The sequence below is a fragment of the Myxine glutinosa genome, unplaced genomic scaffold (genome assembly GCF_964187855.1).
Source record: "Myxine glutinosa unplaced genomic scaffold, kmMyxGlut1.1 SCAFFOLD_713, whole genome shotgun sequence".
NCBI classification, from domain to species: domain Eukaryota; kingdom Metazoa; phylum Chordata; class Myxini; order Myxiniformes; family Myxinidae; genus Myxine; species Myxine glutinosa.
This window is the reverse complement of record NW_027616808.1, coordinates 96023-123177: the sequence shown is the minus strand read 5'-3', so window position 1 is coordinate 123177 and position 27155 is coordinate 96023. Positions and strand designations below refer to the sequence as shown.

Below are 27155 nucleotides of genomic sequence, written 5' to 3'. Positions count from 1 at the left end.
TTTTGGCAATTTAACCATAAGATGGTTGCTGGCAGATCTTGTGCGACCTGTAGGAATATTTGGGGGACAGAGCACAGAGAGAGCTGGGGGAGCAAGAAGAAGACAGAAAGACCACCAACCTGCCTGCGGTGAGTGGGTGAAAGGCCCTCGGAGTTAGTTTCATCGCAGGAGATTCCAATGATTTTGAAAGCTTTGGTTTCAACAGCGTGAAGCCGAGCTAAGTGTGAGGCAGGAGCACCGGCCCAGAGGGGGGGGACAGTATTCCATTGAGCTGCGGATGAAAGCCTTGTATGTGGTGAGGAGCTCAGGTGTGCCAAGGAAGGACTTTGCACGACGGAGGATGCCCAGTCGGCGACTGGCTTTGGAGGCCAGCTTGGAAATGTAGTTTTCCCAAGAAAGACCATGGCAGATTTTGCAGTGAGACCCAAAAGCTTGAGCGACAGAACTTATTGGAGAGGATGGTTGAGAAAGTAGATGGGAGGGTTGTTCAGACGGTCTTTTCGGAGAGACATCGTAAGAGTGTGAGATTTGTCAGGATTGAAAGACATGTTCCACTTGTTTGACCAGTCTGTGATTTTGTCCAGGTCTGCAGAGAGTGAGGAGGCTGGAGACTGCCGATCTGATGTGATGCAGTTATTAGGTTTGACGCTTTTCCATGCCCTCTTCTCAACAGTGGTCGAGTTTCTGTCGGAAATTGATACTGATACGGAGCTATCGGAGAAAGTGAATGCGATTGAGCATGATGTGGCTTACCTCACGGACATATTCAGTATACTGAATGATGTCAACAAACAACTCCAGGGTGACCTTATGACGCTGATTAAAGTAAAGAAAGTGATCGGCACATTCATAACCAAGGCGACTCTGCACAGGGAAACCCTTGGCTGCAGAGATATGTACCACTTTCCCCAGTTGGCAAAGGAAACTGCTGTTTCTGATGAAGAGCTGCTCGTTTATTGCAATCACCTTGAGAAGATTCGTGGAGATATGGAGCAGCGTTTCAGAGACATGCTAGAACAGTCGGTGTCAGCATGGGTGATCAACCCATTCAAATGTGACATTCAAGTGTGAAGCGCAAATCTGCGCCAACGACACGCAGGGAGCTTTCTGCCGTCCTACCATCTTCTTCGCGGGGCGAGTTGGGGACCGGAGCGGACTGCCTGGACGCCATCCTTGGACCATCGCCCTGACCATCTACATCCCCGTGTGAGTGTTTTCTGAGTGTGAAACGGGCCTGTGCCCTGGGATAAGTTAAGACTGTAATTAAGCTGCACTACGTGCACAGTGAAATAAACCAATTGTTCTTCCTCGTTTCTTCCTGAGTCGACCGTATCAGTGATTTCCTCCATTGGGTAAGCGTGGCACGATAGGAACCACTCGGATTGGGTCTAGTGATTGTTAACGGCTTGGGTCATGGTTCGCTATCGCTCGGCGTTTCCACTTATAACTGTGATTCGAGCAGCGATTATTTCCTTGCTTCCTGGGCGGCGTTGGTAATTAGATAATAGGAATTCGGCCTACGACCCTACTCAATGCTGTCCGGAAGTGACGTCATAGCCCCGCATCCCGTCGGCTAGTAAAAGACAAGGGCAAGGGGACTGCGGTGAGTCCTGGCACCGCCCTCGGTCTTGGTGAGGGGAAAGGCCGACGAGGAGATCTGCAACAATATCATACTTTCATATTTGAGCACCTTCTTATTGTCCCCCATCGCACAACATAGCGAAAGGGAGACTATGGCTTTCCCCTCCGTCCGTGTGTCAGTCCGTGCGTGCGTGCGTGTGCGTGCGGGCGTGCATGTTTGCATGCGGGCGTGCGTGCGTAAGCGAAGGACCGCATTCAAATTTGGTGTGTGGGTGCAACCCACGTCAAAATCCAAGATGGCCGCCGCCATGTATGTCTGATGCCATGTATGTCTGAACCTTGTGAGATGAATATCTTGAAAAATAAGCGAAGTACCAACTTCTAATCTGGTGTGTGGGTGTATCTAGGCATAAGGAAGAACGCTATTGAAAATTGGGTCGCCACGTCAAATTCCAAGATGGCCACCGCCATGTATGTCTGAACCTTGTGAGATGAATATCTTGAAAAATAAGTGAAGTACCAACGTCTAATTTGGTGTCTGGGTGTATCTCGGCATAAGGAAGAACGCTATTGAAAATTGGGTCACCACGTCAAAATACAAGATGGCCGCCACCATATATATGTCTGAACCTTGTGAGCGACATATCGCGAAAAAAAAGCGAAGTACCAACTTCTAATCTGGCGTGTGGGTGTATCTAGGCACAAGGAAGGACGCTGTTTAAAATTGGGTCGCCACGTCAAAATCCAAGATGGCCGCCGCCATGTATGTCTGAACCTTGTGAGATAAATATCTTGAAAAATAAGCGAAGTACCAACGTCTAATTTGGTGTGTGGGTGTATCTCGGCATAAGGAAGAACGCTATTGAAAATTGGGTCGCCACGTCAAAATCCAAGATGGCCGCCTAGATGTATGTCTGAACCTTGTGAGCGAAATATCATATCATAGCATGTTTTCTGCGTCTTCCACTTTGTCAACTCGCATCACTTCACAGACGGGGGACCTAGGCGTAACGCTTGTTTCAATAGGCAACACCCTCATTGAATCTCAAGCCACCATAAAAAATTTAACAAAGGCATTACAGCCATGAATGACTTTGCATATTTTACAACAACAGATGTGGCAGAAAGTGGCTTTCTGACCAAGAAGATGCACAGAGATTAAATAGGAAAAATGGAAAAAAATAAAGTCTTTCTTACCAACCAGAGTAAACATGTCGGCCACCAAACTGGCCTTGATCTTCCGAGCGAGAGGTGTACCACTGAATGAGAGGTATATAACAAAAAAGTAATGGCAGCAACACGTGAAACATTCAGACACCATTGAAACAATATTCCATAACCAGCCAACAGCCTCATTGAATGGATAAATATTGAAGTTTTTTCCATTGTTAACAAGGACACGCTCAGCTCAAAATTTGAGAAAGGTCACTGTGTGTGTGTGTGTGTGTGTGTGTGTGTGTGTGTGTGTGTGTGTGTGTGTGTGTGTGTGTGTGTATGTATATATATACAGTGGAACCTTGACTTACGAGTTTAATTCGTTCCGTGACCGAGCTCGTAACTCAAATTGCTCGTATCTCAAATCAAATTTCCCCATTGAAATGCATTGAAATGCTATTAATCCGTTCCAGCCCGCCAAAAACCACACCAATTTTTTTTAAAATATACAGTATATATAAAAATATCTCGCGCTTTATATTTCACCTGTATGCAGCATACAAGTTGGCAGGATGGCCTGGACTGGAGGTACGCACACTTGAATCTAAAGTCTAAACTGTCCAGCCTGGGTTTGAATCCCGACCCAGCTATAACCTGTCATGGGTGAATCACAGGCAGGGTGATTCATCAATGTGTGTACCGCTAAACTGGGCGCCCCGTTTGCGTCCCATTAGTTGTTGGATGTTAAGGATGTCACCGTGTTTTCCACAAAGAGAAGGCGAGCTATCGCCGGCATTCTGAACAAGTTGTGGCCTGGCATGCTCTTCTCCTCTGCCGTTATATACGTCCTCCTCGACACCTCGCTCATGTTTTTCGACGATTGCGTGTTTTATATCCAAGCACATCATCCTCTTCCTCTTCTCAGCACTGCACTTGCCACTCACTTTCTTAGGCCCCATGGTTAAAACTAAGAAATTTTCCGAAATAACCAAAATGCGAAAAAAAAAATGCAGCGCTGTACGACAGAGATACGTACTGTACTTGCACGGCAAGATAACCACGTGACCAGAACCCACCTGGCGGCGTGAACTCGAAATAACCAAAATGCGGGAAAAAAAATGCAGCGCTATACGACAGAGATACGTACTGTACGTGCACGGCAAGATAACCACGTGACCAGAACCCACCTGGCGGCGTGAACTCGAAATAACCAAAATGCGAAAAAAAAAATGCAGCGCTATACGACAGAGATACGTACTGTACGTGCACGGCAAGATAACCACGTGACCAGAACCCACCTGGCGGCGTGAACTCGAAATAACCAAAATGCGGAAAAAAAAATGCAGCGCTATACGACAGAGATACGTACTGTACGTGCACGGCAAGATAACCACGTGACCAGAACCCACCTGGCGGCGTGAACTCAAAATAACCAAAATGCGAAAAAAAAAATGCAGCGCTATACGACAGAGATACGTACTGTACGTGCACGGCAAGATAACCACGTGACCAGAACCCACCTGGCGGCGTGAACTCGAAATAACCAAAATGCGAAAAAAAAAATGCAGCGCTATACGACAGAGATACGTACTGTACGTGCACGGCAAGATAACCACGTGACCAGAACCCACCTGGCGGCGTGAACTCGAAATAACCAAAATGCGAAAAAAAAAAATGCAGCGCTATACGACAGAGATACGTACTGTATGTGCACGGCAAGATAACCACGTGACCAGAACCCACCTGGCGGCGTGAACTCTAAATAACCAAAATGCGAAAAAAAAAATGCAGCGCTATACGACAGAGATACGTACTGTACGTGCACGGCAAGATAACCACGTGACCAGAACCCACCTGGCGGCGTGAACTCGAAATAACCAAAATGCGAAAACAAAAATGCAGCGCTATACGACAGAGATACGTACTGTACGTGCACGGCAAGATAACCACGTGACCAGAACCCACCTGGCGGCGTGAACTCGAAATAACCAAAATGCGAAAAAAAAACATGCAGCGCTATACGACAGAGATACGTACTGTACGTGCACGGCAAGATAACCACGTGACCAGAACCCACCTGGCGGCGTGAACTCGAAATAACCAAAATGCGAAAAAAAAAATGCAGCGCTATACGACAGAGATACGTACTGTACGTGCACGGCAAGATAACCACGTGACCGGGTGGCGAAAGCTCGTAACTCGGATCTCGGCTCGCATCTCAAAGCAATAAACCGCCCGAGCGACGGCTCGTATCTCGAAAAACTCGTAAGTTGGGGCACTCGTAAGTCAAGGTTCCACTGTATATATATATATATATATATATATATATATATATATATATATATATATATATTGTTGCGGATATGAGGACTGTATTTTTTTTTGATTGTGTGTATTATTATTATTGTTTATTCTGCGCCTCCTGCCTCCGGAGCTGTGTAAAGGTCAAAGGGCATCCCATAATTAGTCCATAAAGCATCCACACCACAGCCAATCATAGAATTGACCACAATTGACCACATCACCACAGCCATTGACCACGAGGCAGGGTTGGGGAAGAAAGGCGGGTGCCCACCTCGTCAGAGAGGGGAGGAGTGAGTCAGCCCCACTCAACCAACCACGAACAAGGGGTTGGACTTGGAGAGAAAGATCAAGGAGGTTCGCGAAGGTTGAGGGGCGGGGCCTATATAACCCGCTGCGGGACGTTCCCAAACAGATCGCAGATGAGCTGAGAAAGGAGAGGAGCTTTTACACGAGAGTCGCAAAAAGGGTCCAAGAGAGAGCTGGGTTGTGAGGTCCAAGAGAGAGAAAGAAGATACACCAGAGATACGGCAGATGAGTCCAGCCCCATTTCAACCAGCCGCGTGAAGCCCTGACGGGGCAGCGAGTGACCCTGCCGGCGTGCGCTGTAAAGCCGAATACAAGGAGCTGCCGGCGTGCGCTGTAAAGCCGAATACAAGGAGCTGCCGGCTCCCCGCTTCCGGCCCGGAGTGGACCCGCTCGCTGTGCCCTGTGATCCCACCTGCTCATCCCTCCAAACGATTCCTACCCTTCCATCCATTTGCGTACGTGAGTTTGTTCTGTTCGTGCTGTCCTGGGTAGTAAACTAAGTCTGTATAAGCTAGTAATTTTCACTGTGTTACCTGCGTTTTCATGTCACCTGTAAATAACCGTGACTGCTCTTTTTGCTTATGTGTGTGTAAATAATAATAAACCCCGTTACTCTTCTGTACGTCTTCTTCTTCTTCCTCTTTGCATTCGTCGTCTTAGTCTTTTCCACATTGAATATCTGTGGCGCGATACGGCCAACGTTTGGGTGAATCGGGTTTAGTCGGGGAACAACTGTTCGGCCGCGGTACCTCCGCTCGGTAAATAACATCTAATCCGCGGACCGTAACAATATATATATATACTGCTGCCATCAGCCAGATTTGAACGTATGACCTCTGAGGTGTCAATTGCAGTATATTTACCACTATCAAGAACAAAATTAGTAAAAGCATTACCAGACAAGTGAAGGAGACCTATTGACTTCCAGGAGCCAGGGCTTGAGGTTGGAATCAACAATGACATCAAAGCCATAAAGTCCTGCATCCAGAACACAAATTCACTTCATTAGGAATCACTTTCATTCTAAATATAAAGTCAAGAAAAAGAACAACCACACATACTTGCTTGAATGATATAAATCAATAACATGCAATATATTTTTCCGCAAATTACAAAAACATGCCAATATTTTTGGGCCACGACTTTATTAAAAGATTTTCCAAGAGCCTTGAAAATATAAAACAGTGAAAAAGATAGAAAATAAAAATACAGAGAGGTACTGTGTTGACAGAAAGGGAGTGAGATGTCCAAGCAAAAACTCAACAAAGAGATCTTGTCGGGGCGGTCACGGTTTTTTGAAGCTGTTCCATGATCTTCACGCACGCTCGAAGTTAAGTAATTGTCACATTTGTATTTTTGTCGAAACTGTATTTATCTTACGTGTGTGTACCTTTTGCGTGTCCCCCGGAAGATTTATCGGTGTTAATCTTTCATACCTGTAAAAAATAGTCGAGTATTTCGTGCCACGCGGCCTAGTTGTTGAAGCTTCCGACCTTGACGCCTGGTTCTCTCCGGGCATCCAAAGCGGTTATTTTTTCATTCGTGTGTGTCAAATTTCAACTCGTTACTTTATCGTCCATGCGTTATCGTTTGATTATAGTTAGTTTTGGTTTGAATTTCCTGTAACTCGTAATTAATTAATCATGTTCTGCTCCTCGTGTGTGGCCTTGTACCTCCGTCGGTGTTTGTTAACTTAAGTCCCCTACATCGTGTTTTGCTTGGCTCTTAGTTTTTTCCCTTCTACCTCGAACATAATACTCTTTGTCTAACGTTTTAAATCCCCACCCCCCACCCCAAAAAAAAAACAAAAAAAACAACATTTATTTTCCTTTCTCCACGTGTGCTGTTGTCTCATCCTGTACTTTCTGTCCAGGTGTGCTGTTTGCCCCGCCCCCATTATCTCCTTGCCATCCACCTTTTGCCCTGTTCACGTGACTCGTGGTGGTCCCGTTGGTATTTTGTGCATGTAAGATTGTTCACGGTCCTGTTTAAATATTATTTAAATATGTTTAACCTTTCCCCTTCAGTGTTTTATTCAGTGGTATATTACAAAACGTTGTTTTTCTTCCTATTTAAAAGGCTTTTCTCAATTTCCTCTCCAACTCATTCCACTTCAAAAAAAAGAAATTCAATCTCTTATACGTCTCCCTCACTACATGGTCTAAATTCACATTCATTCCATCCCTCCTCCATCGTTCTGAATCGGATTGCTAACTTGAAAATCACAACAAACCCAATTTGTTATCAATGTTCGTCTTTCATTAATCATCCAGTTTCTAAACTCCCCTCTTGCCCCTCCCCTCCAAATCCCCCCCCCTTGCACCTACACTCCTAAACTCCCCCCTTGCCCCTCCACTCTTAAACTCCCCCCTTGCCCCTCCACTCCTGAACTCCCCCCTTGCCCTTCCCGTCCAAATCCCCCCCCTTGCCCCTCCACTCCTGAACTCCCCCCTTGCCCTTCCCCTCCTAAACTCCCCCCTTGCCCCTCCACTCCAAATCCCCCCCCTGGCACCTACACTCCTAAACTCCCCCCTTGCCCCTCCACTCTTAAACTCCCCCCTTGCCGCTCCACTCCAAATCCCCCCCTTGCCCCTACACTCCTAAACTCCCCCTTGCCCCTCCCCTCCTAAACTCCCCCCTTGCCCCTCCCCTCCTAAACTCCCCCCTCACTCCTCCCCTTCAAAACTCCCCCCAACCCCTCCCATTCAAATCTCCCCCCATACCATTCCTCTCCAATTCTCCCTCCTCCCCCCTCCTCCTCCTCAAAGCTGCCTCCTCCCCACTTCGTCTCCCTTCTATCTCATACCTCCACCCCCCCCCCCAACCTTCTACTTTCCTCTGCCCCCCCCCCCCCCTCAAACAACCCCTCACTGTGCCTCATCCCTTCACCATCAAACCTTTCATCCTCCTCATCCTTCCCTTTCTTGGAACTCTTCTGTAATCTCTGACACACTATCAACTGCTCTCCCGACCTCCCCTCTCATCCTTCATCTTACTCTACTCCTCCCCTCCCCTGTCCTGTACCCGATGCTCCCCCTCTCTCTTCATTAACGGTATGGACCTCAAACATCCGGGGCCTTCGCTCAAACCTGACTGATCTTGCACTTGACTAATCTGGGAAAACCACATTTCCAAGCTGGCTTCCAAAGCCAGTCTTTGATGGGGTCTGATGACCCCATGAAGCCCCATGATGACCCCATGAAAGATGAAGGGGTCTGAATACTTTCTGACTGCACTGTATATATATTTTTTTTTAAATAAGTTTTTTTCCTCTTCTGCCAATTCTGTCTTTCAAGGCTTTCAAGTTTGAAGAAGTACAAATGGGGAGGAAGAATTTTCCACCATTTTCTTCCTAGATCTCTCGATATTGCTGAAATATATGTAAAATAAATATATATACTTATCTAATATTGAATTAAATAACATATTGTCGCGCGAATCCCTCGGTTAATACTGTGGGCTCGCGGATGGCCAAATGGGCTTTAACGGAGGTGACAATCAATGACGGATTCGACTATGCGAGCAGGGGAGGAAGAAGGAAGAGGAAGAAGCGGCAATTGAGGAAGTTAGGAGTGGAGGAATGGTTGATCAGAGTAGTGATGGCAATGTACAAAAGAGCACGCACAGCTGTAAGGACGAAGGACGGGAACAGTGGTGAGTTTGAGGTGAAGGTGGGAGTGCATCAGGGGTCGGTACTAAGTCCACTACTATTTGTAGCTGTGATGGAGGTGCTGGCTCAGAACGTAAAGGAGGGTTTACCGTGGGAGTTGTTGTATGCAGATGATCTGGTGTTGATTGCGGAAAGTATGGATGGACTGAAGGAAAAGATGAACACGTGGAAGGAATGTATGGAGACAAAAGGTCTGAAGGTGAATATCGGAAAGACGAAGGTGATGGCAAGTGGTAAAGCATGTGGTGAGGTGGAAAAAACTGGGAAGTGGCCCTGTGCTGTGTGTAGGAAGGGTGTCGGAGTGAACTCCATTCAGTGTACAATGTGCGCTGAGTGGGTTCATCAAAAATGTAGTGGTCTGAGAGGGTCATTAACCAGTGTGGCAGCTACATTCAAATGTAAGGTGTGCACAGAGGGAGCTGCAGATGGAGGAAATGTTGAGTTGGATCTTGGAGACGGCGTGAAGCTGGAAGGTGTGAAAACATTTTGCTACCTCGGAGACATGCTGAATGGAGAAGGTGGATCAGACTCGGCAACGGTTGCTTGAGTGAGATGTGCATGGAAGAAGTTTCGGGAATTGAGTGGCGTGCTGATGATGAGGGGAGTGTCGTTGAAGCTGAAGGGAAAGGTGTATGCTGCATGTGTGAGAAGTGTTATGATTTATGGGAGCGAGACATGGGTAATGAACGTAGAGCAGCAACGAAGGTTGTAAAGGGTGGAAATGCGAATGGTTCGACGGATGTGCGGAGTATCGTTGAGAGAGAGGAAGACAAATGATGAATTGCGAAAGATGCTGGGAATAGAGCCTGTGATTGATGCTGTGAAGAGGAACAGGTTGAGATGGTTTGGTCATGTGTTGAGGAGGGATGAAAGTGACTGGTTGAGAAGAGTGATGGAAATGAATGTAGAAGGAAGTAGAAGACGGGGAAGACCGAGAAAGACTTGGCTAAAGATGGTGGAAGAAGAAATGCGGGCAAGGAGGTTAACAAGGAGAGATGCAGAAAATAGGGCAAAATGGAGAAGATTGTCATGGGGACCGCAAGGCTAACCCCCGCTCTAGCAGGGAAAATGGCCTTTAAAATGCATGTTGTTGTTGTTGTTGTATCAATGATCTCTCTGACTCTCTTGAAAATCCTCTCTATCTCTTTGTTGATGACTCTACTCTCTGTCGCTCCATTCCTCATCCCTCAGATCGGCAGTCTGCAGCCTCCTCACTCTCTGCAGACCTGGTCAAAATCAGACTGGGCAAACAAATGGAACATGTCTTTCAATCCTGATAAATCTCACACTCTTACGATGTCTCTCCGAAAAGACCGACTGGAAAACCCTCCCATCCACTTTCTGAATAATCCTCTCCAAGAAGTTCTGTCACTCAAGTTTTTGGGTCTCACTATTTGCCATGATCTTTCCTGGGAAAACCACATTTGAAATCTGGCCTCCAAAGCCAGTCGCCGACTGGGCATCCTCCGTCGTGTGAAGTCCTTCCTTGGCACACCTGAGCTCCTCACCACATACAAGGCTTTCATCCGCAGCTCTATGGAATACTGCTCTCCCCTCTGGTCTGGTGCTCCTGCCTCACACCTAGCCCGTCTTCACGCTGTTGAAACCAAAGCGTTCAGAATCATTGGAATCTCCCGCGATGAAGCTAACTCCAAGGGCCTTTCACTCACTCACCGCAGGCAGGTTGGTGGTCTTTCCGTCTTCTACTGACTCCTCTCTGGCCTTGCCCCCCCAGCCCTCTCTGGGCTCTGTCCCCCAAATATTCCTACAGGTCGCACAAGATCTGCCTGCAACCCTCTAATGGTTAAACTGCCAAAATCAAGACTTTCTGCTCACCTTCACTCCTTCATTCTTCTTTTCTCCCACCTCTGGAACAAACTCCCTCACTCTCTTCAATCCCACTCTACCCTCCAGGTCTTTAAAACAGCTGTTCACCACCATCTCTTATCCTCCCCCATCCAAAACCTTGATCTTTTCTACCCCCGCTAATTTCGGTCCCCTTGTGTTTTATACCTCCCCCCCGCCCCCCTTCCTACGCCGCCTCCCCCCAAGCCCTCTCCCTCCCACACTTCTCCCTGCTCTCAAATGTTGTGGTTGTGTGCTTCCCCTTCTCTCCCCATCTTGGCTTCCGCTCCCTCTTTTGTATATTTTGTTTGTCTGGTTGATTTGTTTGTGAAATAAATGTTAGCTCTTTCACGAGCCTCGATTCAGTATACAAAAAAAAAAAAAAAAAAAAAAAAAAAAGTTTACAAACACACCAATCTGTTAAATGTCGACACCTACCAAAACAATTTCCAGGGTGTGGCACACATTCCTTGACTCGACCGGCAATGGGGGTTGTGCCGGCCATGATTGTTTTGATCATCATATCTTCAACTTTTGACATTAGCTCTGAAGCAGGATAAAAACCAAATAAAAAAAAAACACGATAAATATTACATTATGCAAGCTTATACCAACTCAACCATGGAATTAAAATGTTGTTTTTGCTAACATTAGTCATACAACACACCTGCAGTGTCAATTCCTTCTTGTTTAAGCCGACGCAACACTGCACTCATCGACCAGAGGGTGCCACAATCTTCTATTTCTGGGTCATCACAACTGCCACAAGTACCACAGAATAGAACAGAGACAGTCAAGGAACTAGAGAGTTCGTAGAACATGATATCCCACACATGATATCCTTCCCCTTCTCTCCCCATCGTGTCTACCGCTCCCCTTCTTATATACTTTGTTTGTCTGTTTGATTTGTTTCTGTGATAAATGTTAGCTATTTCATGAGCCTCGGTTCTGTATTCAAAAATACAAAAAATAATAACAAAATTGCCATCTCACCTGAAATATTTCGGACTTTTTTGGTTTATACATGTGTTGGTCAAATGAATAAACATGTTTTCTAAGTTTTTCGGGCTGACATCATATTTTTCGGTACTGAATCTGCAGCAGACGGAAGAAATGGTTATAACAGATGATCAGTTATGACTGCTCCTCAAAGAGCGATATAAATTATAATTAGTAATAGTTTAGATGAGAGAAAGAATGGTATAAGAGACAGTCGGATTATTCCGTAGCCCCCTAATTTAAGTATTAAGGCTGCTCGTGTTGTATGACCACAGTGATGACGAGGTAATCGCACCCATTTTTGATACAACCCCAATTTTGATACAACCCCACTTTTCTCATTGGACATGCATTGACACAACCCCCTTGGATACAACCCCGACACACACACACACACACACACACACACACACACACACACACACACACACACACACACACACACACACACACACACACACACACACACACACACACACACACACACACACACACACACACACACACACACACACACATCATCGTTATAATTAGTGCTGCGAGATGATCCTCTTGGATTTGAAAGACTTGCCCTTTATAATTTAGGGAAGTGTGAAAGGCCTTACCAGAATCACGAAGCCTTACCACATGTTCTTAAAGGGACATTTATTTATCTCACCTTGCCAGTCCCTCTTTGAAATGGTAAATGAGTAGTGGGTGAAATGACGTCACCAAAACATATAGCCTCAAATCAAACTTGAATTCTGCTGGTACACAAGCACAAAGACAGTGGAACATGAGATGGGCAACAATTATTGATAAGGTGTTTCAATTGAAAGAAGCCACCCCCCCCCCTCCCTAACCCCCCAGAATTTCCATGTTTTAAACGTTTCCCAGTGTATACCCTGGATAAGAATAGGTACGCCGTATCCCTGCGTGTCGTAAGAGGCGACTAAGAGGGTTCGCGTCAGGAAGGGCATCCGGCTATTAAAACCTTTTCCTCAAAAGAGAACCATGACAATTGCAACTGCATATGGGCAGGGTACAGCCCGAAGTGGAGATCGGTTTCTGAGGTTTGGGACATGGAATGTAGGGACAATGACAGGGAGATCAGGAGAAGTGGTGGAAGTATTGGTCAGAAGAAGAGCAGAAATATGTTGTGTGCAAGAGACGAGATGGAAGGGAAGTGGTGTGAGAATGGTGAAGGGTAGGCAGGGACAGAAATACAAGTTTGTGTGGCAAGGGTGCCTGGAGGGCGTGAATGGTGTTGGTGTCCTGTTTTCTGAGGAGTTTGTAGACAGTGCGGTGAGTGTGACGAGAGTGAGTGATAGGTTGATGATGGTGAAAATGATGATTGGAAAGCTCTTGGTGAACGTCATCTCAGGATATGCTCCGCAGGTTGGTCGGAGCGATGAAGAGAAGGACAAGTTCTGGTGTGCGATAGAGAAGCTGATGGAAAACGTGAAAGATGAGGAAGTTGTTGTGGTTGGAGGAGACCTAAATGGACATGTGGGAAGGAGTATGGATGGTTTTGATGGAGTTCATGGGGGTTACGGTTATGGTGTGAGAAATGGAGAAGGTGAAAGGATTTTGGAGTTTGCTGATGGAGCTGATTTGTTGATTTGTAATACTCAGTTCCAGAAAGAGGATAATAAGCTTGTTACATACACGTCAGGTGGGTCGACGACAACCGTTGACTACCTGATGCTGCGTAGGCGAGATAGGGGGCACCTCCGGGACACAAAGGTGATCCCGGGGGAGGAGGCTGTTTCACAGCACCACTTGGTTGTCTGCGACGTAAGGGTGAAAGGTGCGAGGAGAGCTCGGCGGTTGAAGTACCAACCGAGAATGAAGGTGTGGAGGTTGAAGGAGGTGACAGTAAGGGAGGCATTAAAAGAGAGGCTGAGTAGGGTCGAGGATGATGTGGTTGAGCTTGAAAGTGGTTGAATGTCCATGAAAGCTAGTCTGTTGGGAGCCGTTGGTGAGGTATGTGGATGGACAAAAGGACCACCGAGGCACTCGGAAACATGGTGGTGGGATGATGAAGTTGGAAAGAGGATTGACGAGAAGAGGAAGAAGTTCAAGGAGTGGCAGAAGGCGAAGGGTACGGGAGCAGAAACAGCAGAGCATGAAAGTTATAAGGCAGCCAGGAAGGCTGCAAAGAAAGAGGTAGCAAAGGCGCAGGAGGCATGTAGGAAAATGTTCGGAGAACGCTTGGATTCGGAAGAGGGTCAGAAAGCAGTATTCAGGATTGCAAAGCAGATAGCGAAAGAGAGGTGTGATGTGATGGGGGTGAGTTGCTTGAAGGATGAAGCGGGACAAATCGTTGTCGACCCAGATGGAATTAAAGGAAGATGGAAAAGATATATGGAAATGCTGTTGAATACAGAGAATGAATGGGATGGCAACATAGAGAGTAACCCAGTTTTAGGACCGGCAGAGAAGATAACTGAGAAGGAAGTTGAGGAAGCGATAAAAGCAATGAAGGGTAGAAAAGCGAGAGGGCCGACGGGAGTTGTGGGAGATATGTTGAAGGCAGCAGGAATTTGGGGTGTGAAGAGAATGGCAGAGATCTGTAATCTGGTGGTGAAAGAAGGCCGCATTCCAGTGGTTTGGGAACTGAGTACCCTCGTCCCTCTATACAAGGGGAAAGGTGACCCTCTGGAGAGTGGCTCGTACCGAGCGATAAAGTTATTGGAGCATGGAATGAAGGTATTGGAAAGGGTGTTAGAGAGGAGGATAAGGAAGAAAGTGAAGATCGACGAAATGCAGTTTGGATTCATGCCAGGAAGAGGAACGACAGACGCGCTTTTCATTGTGAGGCAGTTGCAGGAGAAGTACATGGAGAAGAGGAAGAAGTTGTTTCTTGGGTTTGTTGATCTGGAGAAAGCATTCGATCGGGTTCCACGCAAAGTATTGACATGGGCATTGAGGAAGTTAGGAGTGGAGAAAGCACAAGAAGGAACAATTTGTTTGTCTGGGGACTCACGGTCAATGAGGAGGGGGTTTGAAATGTAACGAGACACCACCAATTTCTTTCCATCTGGTACATCTCTTTGCTGAAACACAAAGAACAACAAAGGTGAAAAATAATTATTCCAAGACTAAAACACAAATATACATGCTTTCGGTGAATACGTATACACGCAGAACACCGTATCTTCCTTCAGGCTGAAACTCGAGCAGTTAAAAGGACAACTACGGTGCATTCAGAAAGTATTCAGACCCCTTCACATTTTTCCATTTTGTTATGTTGCAGCAGGGTTGGCGGCAGGAAGGGCATCCGGCCGTAAAACATTGCTTCAAAAAGGGGACCAAAAAAAACAACAACAACCACGGTCCCCGAAAAGGCCAACCCCCGCTTTGCGGGGAAAAATGGCCTCCAAACGGTGGTTTTTATGTTGCAGCCTCATGCTGAAATCATCTAAATTCATTTTTCCCTCATTTCCCTTAACTAGGGCATTGCCCGTACGTGGGTGCCCGTTCCTTGCCAAAAAAAAAAAAAAACGCTACCCGTACGCTCTACCCCGCCCGTACGCCCGTAAACAAAAAATAACAACGCTCTTCGCTTCCGCCCTTCGCTCTGACTGAATTGGGAGAAATAATGCGCATAAGAAATCGAATTACGTACCGTAATGGCGGTCAGCTCGTAACGCGCACACTGTCCGGAAGTTCGCATATCGCATATCTATCTATCTATCTATTAATGCCCATTTATTCAATTATCGCCAACGTATTTTGGCTTTTTGCAATTTAATCGCAAGGAAAAGTAGAAAGAGAAGAGGGAAAAAAAGAAAAGCCTTGCCTTGCTGCAAACAGCTGCTGCAAACAACAACAACATGGAAGGCTGCACTGTCCGGAAGTTGGCATATCGCAGTTACGATTATTTTAGTGTTAATGGCCAATTATTCAATTAGCGCCAACGTATTTTGGCTGTTTGCAATTTAATCGCAAGGAAAAGTAGAAAGAGAAGAGGGAAAAAAAGAAAAGCCTTGCACTAACGCATTAACGCTTGCATTGCATTAACGGTTCGGCACACGTGATAGCTCGCTGCTCTCTGATTGGTTGAAGCGTTTTTTGGACATAGCTCGGTAGGTACTTGTCCGATTAATTACAAACCTTGAAAAGGCACATCCTCGGGTCCCCAGCAATATACCTGGCAAGTTTCAAGTATATCGGACCCGTGGTTGTCGAGAAACAGCGGTCACAGCACACAGACACACAGACACACAGACACACAGACACACAGACACACAGACACACAGACACACAGAGATTGCTGGAATTATAGATAGATTATTGTCTTTCATTAAGCGTGACGCATGTCTCAAAGCTTAGTGATGGACATAGACGAAATTTGGAAGACAGATTGGTGCTCAACAAAGATAATCGGAACAGTCCTTAAATTAACGCTAAGTTTCGCTGTGTCGCCTTGCCTCTTCTGTAAATTATTTTATTATCCTTCCTTCTCCTTGGTTTTTTTGGTCTTGTAAATAGTAAATAAATCATATTTGTATTCCTTACCCTTTGTCTTTCTTCTTCTTCACATCCTTCGCTTTAGTCTTTTCCCCATTGAATATCTGTGGCGCGATTCGCCCAACGTTCAGGAATCGGGTTAGTCGGGGTAACTGTTAGGGCCGCGGTGCCATCCACTCGGCAAACCAACATCTTCTCCGCGGTCCGTAACAATATTGTTGCGGATATGGGATTTGCATCCATCCATATCCGCTTGTAAATATTCCCCTATTTCCTCAATACTTCCCAACTCTCCCCAATCCCCCATTCCCTAGTCCCATTTTCTGTAAACAACACTCTGTAGACCCGACCTCCCCCTATTTCCCCCATTAAATGTCGCATCCAGAAGACATGACACCCATACAACTGGAGGAATGTGGTGTGTGTGGGCCCAGGAAAGGGCCTCAAATCACTCCTGGGGGGAGTCCTAATGGGGGCGACAGGCCCCGGGGGTGGGTGTCACAAAAGACACTCGATGCGTGCCCACGTGTGCCCGTGTGGAAAATATCGGGTGGGTGCCCCCCGACGCGCGTGACAAAAAATCGAACGTAGGGCTTGGTCCTTGTGAGGGACGCTAAAGACGATTGTGCTTGGCTTGTGCTTGTGCTGTGTGTGTGCTGAAAATGGAAACGTTAAAAAACGTAGTTGGATTTAGTGAACCCGAAATGCTGTTTTGTTATTTAAAAAAAAAAAAATTATCCACTCCACACGAAAGGCTAAAGTGCTTTTTAAAAGACCTATGGTATATGGTGTGGTATCGTGCGATAGACCGTGGATGGAACGTCGTCGTTACGTGTGCGTATACGTGCTTCCATTCCACAAAACGAACTTGCGATGGGTACGTATTTATGGATGCCGCGTATGATGCGATAAACAATAAAATGCCCCTGCCGGTGTTACGTGGTGTGGCACGGTGTGTGTTGGTCCCTTCCTCGTTATACGTTATTTATGGCATCACGTACGTGCTGGTTTTTGTGCGGGATCGCAAAAATCGATGTGCTTCCGTCGCGTACGTATGGATGCGTCGCTGAAAAACGTTTCTTTTTTTAAAACTTGGAATCTCAAAAACATTCCTTTCGACCGTCGATGATAGTAGGGACTCGACCTCGTGGTCACCGAGGGTGTCGTTAGCTTATTGTATCGGGGGACAAAAACGCGTGGGGGCTCGAGGCCGCGCGTTCGCCGACGCCCGGACCGACGGTCCGTGCTCTTCTGCGCCGAGCCGGGGCGAGCGCGGGTCTCGTGGGGTGCGGCGCCGGAGAGGTCCGCCGGTGCGTGCTCGTGGTGCGAGGCGTGGTGCGGCGCGTGGTCGCCCCGCCAAAAACACGCGCGCCTTTGCTTTTCCCTGTGCCTGCCTTTACGCCCTCCGGTGAAACCTCCGGGCCGTAAAGGCAGGAGCGTGGCTTCGGACGGAGACCCGAAAGTGGAAAAGTCGGTTTTTTTTTCGAAGGGTTCGCTACGATATGATATTTCGCTCACGAGGTTCAGACGTACGTGGCGGCGGCCGTCTTGGGTTTTGACGTGGCGACCCGATTTACGACGGCGTTCTTCCTTATGCCGAGATACACCCACGCACCGAATTAGAAGTCGGTACTTTGCTTATCTTTCGAGATATTCCGCTCACGATGTTCAGACGTATATATGGTGGCGGCCATCTTGGAGTTGACGTGGCGACCCGATTTTCGACGGCGTTCTTCCTTATGCCGAGATACACCCACGCACCGAATTAGAAGTTGGTACTTTGCTTATCTTTCGAGATATTCCGCTCACGATGTTCAGACGTATATATGGTGGCGGCCATCTTGGATTTGACGTGGCGACCCAATTTTCAACAGCGTTCTTCCTTATGCCTAGATACACCCACGCACCAAATTAGAAGTTTGTTCTTTGCTTATTTTTCAAGATATTCCGCTCACGATGTTCAGACATAGATATGGTGGCGGCCATCTTGGATTTGACGTGGCGACCCAATTTTCAACAGCGTTCTTCCTTATGCCTAGGTACACCCACGCACCAAATTAGAAGTTGGTGCTTTGCCTATTTTTCAAGATATGCAGGTTGCAAGGTCAGACATATATATTGTGGCGGCCATCTTGGATTTTGACGTGGCGACCCAATTTTCGATAGCGTTCTTCCTTGTGCCTAGATACACGCACACACCAAGTTAGAAGTTTCTACTTCGCTTATTTTTCAAGATATGCAGGTTGCAAGGTTCAGACATACATGTTGGCGGCCATCTTGGATTTTGCTGTGGCGACCCAATTTTCAAGAGCTGGCGCATGCGCAGATGGGCTGCACTGCGATGCCACTGAAAAGCGGCTGAGAAAACCGCGCATGCGCAGATCGCGGACATGATTCATTTCCATTTTTATTTAATTTGCGAAAAGACGTCGGCATTCGACAATCGCGTGATGACGTCACGACGTAAATGCATTTCTTCATATAACTTCAGATCCGCTGGATGGATTTTGACGGAATAAACGGCATCGTGTAGGGCATTTAAATGCGCAAATTTTGAGACCACTTGTGACCATGACAGCCATTTCCTTCTCGCACAGCACCAAACATTGTAATGCGTCAATCCCGTCAACCCTGCGCATGCGCAGGTGGTGCGACAGTCGTTTGCCGAATCACTTGAACTTGAACTTGAACTTGAACCTGAACAGTTGAACTTGAACACTTGCACTTGAACTTGAAGCAATGAAACCCTGAAAAAATCGCGCATGCGCAAATGGTAGCGCTGGATCGCAAGGTCACGTGTGCACGCGTACGTAATATGTGGATGGATATTTGCGCATGCGCAAATGACGACACCTGGGCGACTGTATTTTCGTGTATTACGTACGCGCGCATGCGCAAATGGTAGCGCTGGATCGCAAGGTCACGTGTGCACGCGTACGTAATATGTGGATGGATATTTGCGCATGCGCAAATGGTCGCGCTGGAGCGCAAGGTCACGTGTGCACGCTTACGTTATCTCACGTACGCACTTTGATGGGCGGGGCGTACGGTGTTCACGAAATGGTCGAATGCGGATGTGCTGCAAGCCGTTGCGAAGGTGTCGCACGATCTCTTGTCATGGTCCACAAGATTATCACAGAGAGGTGCAGCTTCCAGCGTTTCGAGATATGATCCAGACCTAACTTTTGAGACCAGTCCCAGCCTTCTAGGCCCCGTGGTTGGTTCAGACGGACCCGACAAAGGACGTGTTGGATTTTACCGCGAGCCGATTCGAGCGCCGACGTGCCGGCGAACAAAACCAGTCATATCTTTTGAACGCGTGGCTCGATTTTTACAAAATAAACTTTTTCTTGAAGGGCTGAACCGTGCGCTCAAAACGATACCGAGTTTGACCCTGAGAGAGCCGTTTTGCGCCGGCAAAGGCGTCTTGTGTGACGTGAGGACCATGTCGTGCTGCATAGATTATCATAAATTATCATATCATTATCGGCGGCGCGATCCGTGACGTCACGGCTCACTTAATTGCAATTATCTGTGCTATTCCTTGGCCGAATCGAACCGAAAAAAAGGTTTGTTGTATAATATTCGGATGCGCACGTTTCAAGCCTGGTTTGAGCTTCCGCAGTTACGTGGTTCTCGAGATAGCCGTTTGGGCGCCCAAACCCGTTTGGAGCAGGGCCGAAAAGGAACGGCGGCTGCTAAACGCGCCGGTTGAGCTGCAGGACCCCCTTGGACCTCCCTCTCCCTCCAGCCATCCACCTCCTGCCTTTCCACCCTTCTTGTGTACGTGAGTTTGTTTTGTTTGTTCTGTCCCTGGGTATTTAATTAAGTCTGTAGGTAAGCTAAAATTTGCACTGTGTCACCTGCGTCTTATGTGTTGTAAATAAACCTTGATTGCTCCTTTTTGCTTGTGTAAATAATAAATCCAATTACTCTTCTGTCCGTCTTCTCGTTTTATTCCTTTTCCTCTTGCATTTCGTCGTTTTAGTCTTTTCCCAGATTGGGCAGCTGCGGTGCGATACGGCCAAAGTTCTGGGTGAATCGGGTGAGTCAGGGATCCTGTAACGGTCGCGGCAATACCACCGCTCGGTAAATAACATCTTAATCCGCGATCAGTAACAATATATATATACCAACCAAATCTGTTTTCCTGTGCCTGGACCTGCATATTATATGTGCACTCCACCGATCTGGGCTTTATGGCAGAGTGACCAGAAGGAAGCCTCTCCTCAGTGAAAGACACATTGTATACAAGATTGAGGCTCGTGAAAGAGCTAACATTAATCACAAAAAAATCAGAGACATAATACAGACACATATACAGAGTTCACTTACAGACTTTATGAGGAAGATTCCTCGACCCTGACACGATGCCACCGGCTTGGCAATCCACAGAACATTTTCCGTCTCCGTCTGGGCAACTTTGGCTTGAGAAAGGTAAAAAAAATGTTAAATTTTTAAAATGTGAAAAAGTCAAGGGGTGTGATTACTTTCTAAAGGTCTGCATTTAAATACATATTTCATTGAATGTCCCCGGGCAACGCAGAGTACTTAAGCTAGTGGTAGATAGTACATACTGAACTTTAACATTCAATATATGTATGGAAACAAAATAATGAAAATCTCACCTTTAAATCGATTCAATTGTGAAGGAAGCAGGAATGTTTGCGGGAAAAAATCAAAATTCTTCATTCCATGTGTTGCCTGCATTGATTTTATGTTCTTGCACAACGCGTCTTTTCTGGTTATCTCTGCTGAGCTTCATAGAGAGACATCAAATAAATAGGAGAATAAACTATGAACCAAAAGCAAAAAAATTGATACTGTTGAAGAATCCATTAATAATGTTGTGGAATTTGAGAATCCTGTGTTTGTAAATATCACTCGCTGTAAATAATGTAATCATTCTTTGTAAATACCTCCATTTTTTTTTTTGTTTTGTTTTTTTTGTATACAAGATCGAGGCTCGTGAAAGAGCTAACATTAATCACAAAAAAAGACAAACCGACACACAAAACACAAAAAACAAGGGGAGCGGCAGACAAGATGGGGAGAGAGGGGGAAGGACACAAACACAACATTTGAGAGCAGGGACATCGGGAGGACTTGGGGGGAGGTGGGAGAGGAATAAAACATATGAATGCTGCAAGGACTCTGGGGTGAATTACCGGGGGTAGAAAAGATCAAGGTTTTCGATGGGGGAAGATAAGAGATGGTGGTGAACAGCTGTTTTAAAGACCTGGAGGGAGGAGTGGGATTGAATGGAGTGGGGGACTTTGTTCCAGAGGCGGGAGAAAAGGGGAATGAAAGAGTGAAGGTGAGCAGAGAGCCTAGACGCAGTTTAACCATAAGAGGGTTGCAGGCAGATCTTGTGCGACCTGAAGGAATATTGGGGGGACAGAGCACAGAGAGAGCTGGGGGAGCAAGGCCGGAGAGGAGTCGGTAGAAGACAGAAAGACCACCAACCTGCCTGTGGTGAGTGAGTGAAAGGCCCTCGGAATTGACTACATCGCAGGAGATTCCAATGATTCTGAAAGCATTGGCCTCAACAGCGTGAAGCCGAGCAAGGTGTGAGGCAGGAGCACCAGCCCAGAGGGGGGAACAGTATTCCATTGAGCTGCGGATGAAAGCCTTGTATGTGGTGAGGAGCTCAGGTGTGCCAAGGAAGGACTTCGCACGACGGAGGATGCCCAGTCGGCGACTGGCTTTGGAGGCCAGCTTGGAAATGTGGTTTTCCCAAGAAAGATCATGGCAGATAGTGAGACCCAAAAGCTTGAGCGACAGAACTTCTTGGAGAGGATTGTTGAGAAAGTAGATGGGAGGGTTGTCCAGTCGGTCCTTTCGGAGAGACATTGTAAGAGTGTGAGATTTGTCAGGATTGAAAGACATGTTCCACTTGTTTGATCAGTCTGTGATTTTGTCCAGGTCTGCAGAGAGTGAGGAGGCTGCAGACTGCCGATCTGAGGGATGAGGAATGGAGTGGCAGATAGTGGAGTCATCAGCAAAGAGATAGAGAGGATTTTCCAGAGAGTCCTCTGGATGTTCTGGGCCAAAATACAGGCCCAGAACACTGCCTTGGGGAACTCCAGCCAGAACAGGAAGGGAAGATGAGAGAAGTCCATTCAGGGCCACACGTTGCCTACGACCAGAGAGGAAATCCGCAAGCCATGAGTGGAGATTTCCCTGAATACCATAGGAGGTGAGTTTGGTGAGCAGAGCTGGGTGCCAGACTGTATCGAAGGCACGTGATATGTCAAGTGAGACAGCTCTGATTTCCTGTTTGGCATTGAGGACCTCCATCCATTGTTGAGACAGCAGAAGCAACATGTCCAGAGTAGAATGACCTGGTCTGAATCCAAATTGATGATCAGAGATCAAGCCATTGGAGAAGAGGAAGGATTTGATATCTGAAGCCAAGTTATGGAGGGCTTTGTAGGTCAAGAGGAGGATTTTGTACTGGATTCTCTGGGGAATGGGGAGCCAGTGAAAATTATAATGACGGGGGTGATGTGGTCACGGGCCCGGGAATGGGTGAGTAGACGGGTGTTGTTGTTGTTGTTGTTGTTGTTGTTGTTGTTGTTTTGTTAAAGTATCAATCGATGGTGGAAAAGTTTCTCAACTTACCTAGGGAAATCGTTGCATTTTTGAAAATGCTTCAGGTTACGGAACACATGTTCTTCTAAATACATATATGTCCACAACAAGTTGAAATCCGCACTTATCCTTGACACCTGCACACAAGCCAGATAAGGTGAATAAATGTTAGTCAGTTTAGAATCACTTCATTGTGACACAAAAAATTGAAACATTTGATTCGTCAAAAGAATTTGATTGGTCATCCCTTTCCATTTTTTCCTGGGAAAACCACATTTAAAATCTGGCCTCCAAAGCCAGTCGCCGACTGGGCATCCTCCGTCGTGTGAAGTCCTTCCTTGGCTCACCTGAGCTCCTCACCACATACAAGGCTTTCATCCGCAGCTCAATGGAATACTGCTCTCCCCTCTGGGCTGGTGCTCCTGCCTCACACCTAGCTCGTCTTCACGCTGTTGAAACCAAAGCATTCAAAATCATTGGAATCTCCCGCGATGAAGCTAACGCCAAGGGCCTCTCACTCACTCACCGCAGGCAGGTTGGTGGTCTTTCCGTCTTCTACCGACTCCTCTCTGGCCTTGCCCCCCCAGCTCTCTCTGGGCTCTGTCCCGCAAATATTCCTGCAGGTCACACAAGATCTGCCTGCAACCCTCTTATAGTTAAACTGCCAAAATCAAGACTCTCTGCTCACCTTCACTCCTTCATTCCTCTTTTCTCCCGCCTTTGGAACAAACTCCCTCACTCTCTTCAATCCCACTCCACCCTCCAGGTCTTTAAAACAGCTGTTCACCACCATCTCTTATCTTCCCCCATCCAAAACCTTGATCTTTTCTACCCCCGCTAATTTCACCCCAATTCCACTTTTTTGAAATACCAACTTCTGTCCTGGAAGTCCTTGGTGTTCTGGTGTTTATTCTTCTCCCTCCCCCCCGCCCCCCCTTCCCACGCCTCCTCCCCCCGGGCCCTCTCCCTTCCACGCATCTCCCTGCTCTCGGATGTTGTGTTTGTGTGCTTCCCCATCTCTGTGTTCTCTGTGTGTGCGTGTGTGTTCTCAGTAGTGTATATATGTTGCTTCTGGGACACTCTCATTTTCCCATTGACTTACATGTTAATTTTTCCCCTCCCTCATTGCCCCTAAACACCTCTATTTCTCTCACCCTGTTCTTTACGAACCTTCTAACCTTTTGACATGTTATCCTTATTCATTAGACCACTTAAACAATGGTCCTTCTGTGTGAACCTGTGATCCTTCTGACCTTATGGACCTTTTAACCTTTTACTCTTAATATCATCTGGTGAATCATCTTTGACCCACTCAAACAACGACCATACAAATATTTGTTTATGCGTGGGAAATAATTTAATTCTCTTGCCACTCCCTTCACCATCTAATATATTAACAAAAAAGATGTTTGAGTTTGGTTCTTTATTAAGATATTTTAACTGAGCTAAGATAAAATGGTAAACCTCCCTCAATGTTCTTGTTTGAGCGCCTCCAGTGCCACACACTTTTTGGTAGGCTCTGCCCACTTTTTGTTAAGCTCCGTCCACTTTTTGGTAAGCCACGCCCACTTTTTGTTAAGCCACGCCCACCTTTCTACTAAGCCCCGCCCATTTTGCTAAGCCCCGCCCACTTTTGCTAAGCCCCACCCACTTTATAAACTCTTCAGCATTGTATCATTTCCAGGTAATACATTACATCATTTTCAGGGAATTTCCATCACATCATTTCCAGTTAAGACACGCCCAGGGAATTTCCACAGGAAATGACACACCCAGTCCTTATAAAAGGCACCGACCACACAGGCTTTTTCAAACACGCTTTCTGCTTCACTTGAGAATGGACTACTATGCCGAAATGGAATGGGATAACTTTGCTATTCCTTGGAGTCCTACTTCCTGTGTAGAACTCAACCTTCAGATTGATGAACTGGACTCGAACCTCTTATCAATGGAGGTAAGTTTGTTAATTTTTTAATTTAATTATTTATTTTAATTTTTTTTTTTAGATGAGACTCGTGTTAGAGTTAACAAAGTTTATTTTAACTAGGGCATGCCCGTACTATATCTATATCTAAAATTATATCCCCCCCCCCCTCTATTTACATGAAATGGTTTGGTCCAAAGCGAACGGCTTGCGAGTACGGTGACAATCCCCCCCCTCTATTTACATGAAATGGTTTGGTCCAAAGCGAACGGCTTCCGGAGTTTGGTAAAGAAATCGCCATAGCGTGCACAAACGCGCAGGAAAGCGAAAGAATCGCAAATTAGTTTTAATTAGTTTTAAAACATAGTTTAACGCCAACATAGCGGCAACATAGTTTGCCAACGTGAAATAAATGAATACGCTCTCAAATGTGCCGTCCGAGGCAGAGTGTGTTCGCCACGTTCGGCACACGCGATAACTCGCTGCTCTCCGATTGGTTGAATCGTTTTTTGGACATAGCTCGGTAAGTACTTGTCCGATTAATATGAAACCTTGAAAAGGCACATCCTCGGGTCCCCAGCAATATACCTGGCAAGTTTAAAGTATATCGGACCCGTGGTTGTCGAGAAACAGCGGTCACAGACAAACATACAAACACACATACACACATACACACATACACACAGAGATTAATGGAATTATAGATAGATATTCATAGAGCTTGATTTATACAAATAAAAAATATTGTATTAAATTAATACATTGTTATTTTCTTTCACAGGAAATTGTATCTGAGATACGAAATGAAAATTCTGCTTTTAACACAACTTGGGATGAAGTTATTTTTTTGTTTGAAGACATTTTGAACAACCAAGACCCCCAGAACGAGTTCTACCTTGATGACCCAGCCAAAGAGTTATACCTTGGAGATCCACAAAATCCTGAAAAAGAGTTTTACCATGATGATACTTGTTGTGAGTTATCAAAACAAAACCCACTGAACAAGTTCTACCTTGATGAGCCAGAATACAAGTCATACATTGGAGACCCACAAATTTCTGAAAATTGGGAAAGGGGAGTTCTCCCTGATGGTCCGCAGTTATACTATGTGAGACACATCATAGAAACCCTAAACAATTGGGCAAGGAGAGTTCTCCCTGGTGGTCCGCAGTTATACTATGTGAGACACATCATAGAAACCCTAAAAAATTGTGAAATGGGAATTCTCCCTGATGGTCCGCAGTTATACTATGTGAGACACATCATAGAAACCCTAAAAAATTGTGAAATGGGAATTCTCCCTGATGGTCCGCAGTTATACTATGTGAGACACATCATAGAAACCCTAAAAAATTGGGCAAGGAGAGTTCTCCCTGATGGTCCGCAGTTATACTATGTGAGACACATCATAGAAACCCTAAAAAATTGGGAAAGGGAAGTTTTCCCTGATGGTCCGCAGTTATACTATGTGAGACTTATCACGGAAACCCCCAATATTTCTGAAAATTGTGGTTCTACCTTGGGGACTTGGAAAGATGGTTATATTTTTGGAGACTCGGAATGGGGGTTTTGTTTTGATGACTCGGAATGTGATACCTATCTTGGAGGCTCAACAGGAATGTGGTTATACCTTGGGAACTTGGAAAGTTGGTTTTATTTTGGAGACTCTACCTGTGGGGTTCCTCTTGGAGACTCTTTGGATTCTAAAGCAATGAACAATGTTCTTTATTTAATGACGCTTGATTTAAGCAATATCAAGAAAGTTCGAGGAAGAAAATGCTGGAAAATTCTTTCTTCCCATTTCTACTTCTTCAAACTTGAAAGCCTTGAAAGACAGAATTGGAGGAAGAGGAAAAAAAGAAAAAAGAAATACGTATTTAAAAAAAGAAGAAAAGAAAGATTATGTTAGTAGTCTAGTAGGAAGACTAGGTCCCCCTGCACCCCCCGGAGATATACTTCTAATCAGTGTTTCTAGATTGGAAAAAATGTGTAGAAAATGACTAGCTATGGCCCCAAGCTGAAATAATGTCCCACATACCATTTTTATGCAAATTACTGCTGCCATTATCAAAAAAAGACTAGGTCCCCCTGCACCCCCCGGAGATATACTTCTAATCAGTGTTTCTAGATTGGAAAAAATGTGTAGAAAATGACTAGCTATGGCCCCAAGCTGACAAAATGTCCCACATACCATTTTTATGCAAATTACTGCTGCCATTATCAAAAAAAGACTAGGTCCCCCTGCACCCCCCGGAGATATACTTCTAATCAGTGTTTCTAGATTGGAAAAAATGTGTAGAAAATGACTAGCTATGGCCCCAA

At 46.0% G+C, this 27155-nt stretch overlaps 1 protein-coding gene across 2 annotated transcripts; it reads left to right on the top strand.

Annotated features, from left to right (window-relative positions):
• The first annotated feature begins 743 nt into the window (after positions 1-743).
• LOC144889082 (uncharacterized) lies at positions 744-26914 on the top strand. Of its 2 annotated transcripts, none has more exons than XR_013621582.1 (2): positions 744-1206; positions 25615-26914. XR_013621582.1 is itself a non-coding variant. In XM_078768931.1 (2 exons), the coding sequence occupies exons 1-2, from the start codon at positions 24747-24749 to the stop codon at positions 26740-26742; spliced, it is 1245 nt and encodes a 414-aa protein (XP_078625057.1). In that variant the 5' UTR covers positions 24348-24746; the 3' UTR covers positions 26743-26914. The 2 variants fall into 2 exon arrangements, 1 of the variants encoding a protein (XP_078625057.1); XM_078768931.1 differs by lacking the exon at positions 744-1206 and adding an exon at positions 24348-24863.
• Positions 26915-27155: the final 241 nt, after the last annotated feature.